At 36.3% G+C, this 5,128-nt stretch overlaps 1 protein-coding gene across 8 annotated transcripts in view; it reads right to left on the reverse strand.

The window, feature by feature from the left end:
- Positions 1–5,128, reverse strand: part of LOC118739123 (forkhead box protein K1) — a 10,908-nt gene that overhangs the window by 4,202 nt on the left and 1,578 nt on the right. For 7 of the 8 annotated variants that reach the window (XR_004992986.1, XM_036470285.1, XM_036470284.1 and 4 more), the window contains exons 1-3: positions 4,084–5,090; positions 2,529–2,965; positions 109–209 (exon numbers count right to left, since the gene is read on the reverse strand). Coding sequence is in view for 7 of the 8 variants with exons in the window: in XM_036470285.1 (XP_036326178.1) it covers positions 109–209; positions 2,529–2,965; positions 4,084–4,901 (1,356 nt within the window). In the remaining variant the exon portion in view is untranslated. Of the gene's footprint in view, positions 1–108; positions 210–2,528; positions 2,966–4,083; positions 5,091–5,128 lie in introns of those variants that run through there. The other variant, XM_036470280.1, reaches the window with a different exon arrangement.

A 5,128-nucleotide genomic window follows, 5' to 3' on the forward strand; every position in this document is an offset into this window, starting at 1 on the left:
TTTGGAATAGATCTTGCTGTAATGAGAATGAGGCAAAGGCAGTAAAAGAAACATAGGTTAATGTTTATACAAATGTGTATTGTGTTTGTGTCATAGAAAAATGTTTACGTTTTGCAAATTGTTGTTGCTATAATTATTGTAGTTGGCTTGGTTCTGATGAAAACCTTGACGCGGGCTGGCTGGGCAACTATTAGCAGCACTTATTGTACCTGTGGTATAATTAAAAAAGAGAGATGTTTGTATTAGTAATGCAATGGCTAAATGTGCTGGAAAAAAGCTCAACTTAAGAGAATGCTGTTAAAATTTTAAATAATTAGTAAAGTGAACTACTTTTAAGAGAAGGATTTAATCGAATTATGTAATAAATAATAGGCAGTATGTAAACACACGCGCCATGGTAAAAATTACAGTAGATCCACGGTAAAAAATTTCCATGTATCCAAGATAAAAAATGGATTCACGGTGATTTTAGAAGTGCGCGAATAACTGCTTTTTTAACCGAAGAAAATTACCGTGGATGCGAAGTTATCTATTTTTTGAGGAAACTTTAATTTAAATACCTCCGATTTTATTGGTAAAATTGGAACCGTTGGAAAGCTGGAGACCTCACCACCCTCTTTTTCAAAGGTGCGGGGACCTCTAGTTTTGAAGAAATTTAATACCAATTTTTTTTTCTCGTAACGACACTATAGTGCTGTTCTGGATCTTGTGAATATGCTCTTGCAATTGCATATTCGTTGCATTTGGCAATGCACAACAATAAGATGCACACGGTTGCCATGACAACAAGCATACAATTTTCAAATGCAATTTCCTCTGTAAATCCAAGACCATTTCCACAACATCATGCACAGTCCTTACATAAGACATTAAAACCCTTACTCCGCAGAATTCTCCTTTCTGCATAACCTCGCTCTTTACCTTTAGAAATTACCGTGGATGTACCGCAATTTTTTACCGTGAATCTACGGTTATTTTCACCGTGGATCTCCCTCTCTACGGTAATTCTTTTATCGTAGATATACGGTAATTTTTTACTGTGGATCTGCGGTAATTTTTTGGCGTAGATTTGCGGTAAATTGTTACCTTGGCGCTTGTAAATAGACACTTCCTAAATAATAATAACAGAGGCCACCAAAGAAATAGGTTATGTACACGTTTACCAGCGTATGTATGTAGATCATTTGGTGTGACAAAAAAATAAAAAATAAATCTAATTAATGAGAAAAGGTCAATTAACTTGTAGTAATTTGACTACGCTACGTCTACCTCCATTTTTTTTTTAAGATTGTAAGTTAATAATAAGGCTGAGATTCTCATGCATACATATCGTCACCAGAAATGCAAAATGACGTAACAAACATTATCGTTGAAATGCAAAACGTCATAACTAATACAAAAATTCAAAATTAACTTCTTGATTTATATGATGGATTTCATGGAATTACAACTATCCACATCATTTTATGAAGAAATAAATAAAATATTATTCACCACTTTTTCCATTTCATTTACGATGTTGTTACGTCTATTTGCATTTCAGGTGCCGATATGCACTTATTCGTAAAATTTTCGATAAACGCATTACTCTTAAAAAATGCATGTATGTACACAAGTATGTGTTTAAATACATATTTACAAGTGTACTCCCAGTAATTGAAAAATCAACTAAGCATTTGTGAATCGCGACCTAAATACATATTTATGTACATATCGTTACCTTAATATAGAAAGGTCTGAAATACAAAAAGGCGTAACTAAGTAAAAATCCAAAATTCCCTTTTTGATTGATTACGATGCATTTCATCGAATAATAAGTTCCCATATCATTTGGAGCTATAAAATTTAGTCGGTTAAAGCTTTTTTGCACTTCAGCGACTATATGAGTTAGTATATAAGTACATATATATGTATGTACATATGTACACACTTACGTGCAGCGCCCTTTCCGTTTAATTTAACACGCAATAAAATCACACCCTCTTCTACCAAGCACCTGATATTACAAAATTTCTAAATTTAATTTAGATCAATGTGAAACTGTGAACAAGTAAATAACGCAGAGATAAATAATTACGCATTAGTGTACGCAAATCGTGCAAATTTTACATTGTAGCACACACACATGTACAATTATTGTATTTACATTCGTGTGCAATTTCACAGGCAGATAGTGTAGTGTTTTGTCTTTTGTTTTGTTCCAATTCGTTTTTGCGGCGGACATGCAAAGCGCCGCTTTTGTTTCCAATTTCACTGTTTTTGTATATTCATTTGTTTACACTACATTAAGTGCAGCGTACCTAATAACGTTAGTATGCAATAAATAATAGCAAAACAAAAATAGAGGGGCACAAAGTTAAAAAAAGACAATTGCAACTTTACTAAAACATAATAAAAAATGAAGCTACGCAGTGCGCGTTTGCAACAACTTATGTATAGTACAATAATTGTCTTCTCTCAGTGTATGCATGCACGTGTGCACACCATTTGCTTGTTAGTCTAACAGAGACAGTACAAATTCCACTTGCCAGTTGGTGATAAATATGGGCTCTTCTGCTCCTTCTTCGGTATGGATATCTTTAGTGGCGAGTACACATTTGAATTATCCATGTGCGGTAGCAAGTGAGTCGACGACGACACCGCATTTGAGGACACATGGTGTTGCTGATGATGAGAGCCATGTGTTGACGCATGCGCTGAAGAACCAGTCACCGCATGTGGATGATGATGATGATCATCGGGTGGCGCAGGCGAAATAATAAATTGAGCAGGGCCGCCACCTCCACCACCACTAACTCCAGTGCTATTGTGTAGGACAGCTATATTTTGATGGCTGTTGTTATGATACGGAACGGATGTGCCACTGCTGGTCGAGCTATTTAGAGCGTCGGCACTTGAAGTGCTACCGCGTACAAAACTTTCGAATTGTATGCGTATCTCGGTGCTAGGGAAGCGAAAGTAACAGCTGAAAAAGGGTAAAATGGATTTATTAATAAGCTTGATTAGGTGGTTGTTTGAAGATCATAAAATCTCTATTTATATATATATACTCCTTATGCCGGATCTCCACAGGGCATTAAGTGATTGGGCTTTGCATCATTACTTTTGTAATGTTTAGTATGTATAAAACCCAGCAAATGCTTTTTCTGAAAACTTCAGACTTTTGCTCGATTTGTTCAAATAAATCTAAGTGAAATTTAAGAAAACGCAGTTACTTATTTTCAATGCATACAGCCCAATGATTCGAATCCTTTTTTGTAGTAGCCGCTACAACAACAACAACATGAAAATTGGGAATTAAAAAATTCCCTTCATTATGTTAACAAAAATTGCCATTTCCACGCGGCATTTTTCAAATGGGACAAATTTTTGGTCATTTCAATGCCTAATGGAAATTCAGTATAATAAGTAATGAGTATAAGCAGTCCCGTAACTGTGTTCAACTATAATGTATTTTGTAAAAATTATGGCCCCTATTATGGTTCACAACCCAACTTAGTTGAGTTGTGTTTGATACAACTGTATACAACTCAACTATTTATTGCTATTGCCGTTCACAACTGTTTTCAGTTGACTGTAGCCATCGAAAAAGTAGGAAATTTGATACAAATTTTGATATTTTAATAATATTATGTTATTTTGTTGATATTAAAAAAATTAAAAGCAAAAAATTGAAATCAGTTACGAATTATGTTTTACCGATGAGCCCGAAGATGTTGGTGACAGACAACTACGTTTTCAAAGTTGAGTTGGGTTGTGTCCCACAATACCAATTTACAACTTACAACTCAACTATCATCAAAGTTGTGAATCATAATAGGGGCCTATGTAATTTTTTAAATAAAGCTTCCGACTTATCTCTATGTTGGCTTATGTTTAGTTGAAAGAAAAAGAGACCAAATATGTATTAAATTTGTGGAGTCATATATGGGCAGAGCTCGAAAGTTTTTGAATTTCATACTTGCAACACTTGCTAATGAATTCGCAAAAGATTAATTTTTTTTTGTTTTCCCGCCCTTAAAAATTACGAATACATGAAAAACTCATGCCTCAACATTAAAAAACTAAGTTGATCAAACTTACCTGTTAGGCAATCTCAACGGATCAGCATTGCGTCGCTGCAAGAAGTCATCAACGAAAATGCCATTTTTACTTAGACACTGCACGAAGAAGTCACGTGCATTTCCATCGTAAAGAACTTGAAAATGCTTTCGCGACACCAAATTGTTCTCGGCGACATGAAAGTGCACGTGTGATGTGGACGAGTTTCGTCCGATAATAGTTATAGGCTCAAGAATGTATAGCAATTCCTGGTCGTATTTTAGAAACCCGAGCGCATTGTCTGGTGCCGTTGAAACGTCAGTGCCGCTACCACCCGAATTGGTGGTGTTGCTGTTGCCGTCGGAGGCATTGGCAGGTGGGTGATTGGTAATCAATGTTGTTGGTGCACTGATTGAACCATCGTTCGCTCCGCCGACACCACTATTGGCTGTACTGCTGCTACTAGCTGCAGGACCTACCGAATTGGTGTTGGCGTTAGAGGATGATGTTGTATTCATGGCCTCCAGGGCAGAGCTATTATTATGGTTGTTATTACTGATGTTGCTAGTATTGTTGCTGTTACTATTATTGTTATTGGTTAGTGCCGCACCACTGCCATGATGCAATTGGAGCATATCCTTGGCGATAGCAACAGTGGCAGCGTCGACGGAAACGGCTGCTGCTGCTGAACTGATTGTATTTGAGGTGGGCGGGGTAATGTTTGTGCTACGAACGTTGTTAATATTGATATTGCTGTTGTTACTATTGATAGTATTTGTGTTAGTTGCCGGGCCGGATAGAGAACCGTCGTCCACTTGCTGAGTAGTATGTGGTTGTTGTTGGTGGGGGTAGAATTCCATTTGTATGCGGCGCCTTTTTTTCCAATCCTGCCTTTTTGCTACACTTTTTTCCAATGAAAAAATGTGTTAGCACTGCACGTCAAATACGGTTGATTGCGTTATAGTGCGTTTGTTTTCCTATTACATATGCATGTACTCTTTATTTTTAATCTAAACAAATTACTGCTTTTTATAAAAGACTCCTTGTATGTAACAAAAAATATACATATACTAATTTTTCACTTGCA

This window comes from Rhagoletis pomonella, unplaced genomic scaffold (assembly GCF_013731165.1).
Source record: "Rhagoletis pomonella isolate Grant_MI unplaced genomic scaffold, Rhpom_1.0 Rhpom_scaffold_00005, whole genome shotgun sequence".
NCBI classification, from domain to species: Eukaryota; Metazoa; Arthropoda; class Insecta; order Diptera; family Tephritidae; genus Rhagoletis; species Rhagoletis pomonella.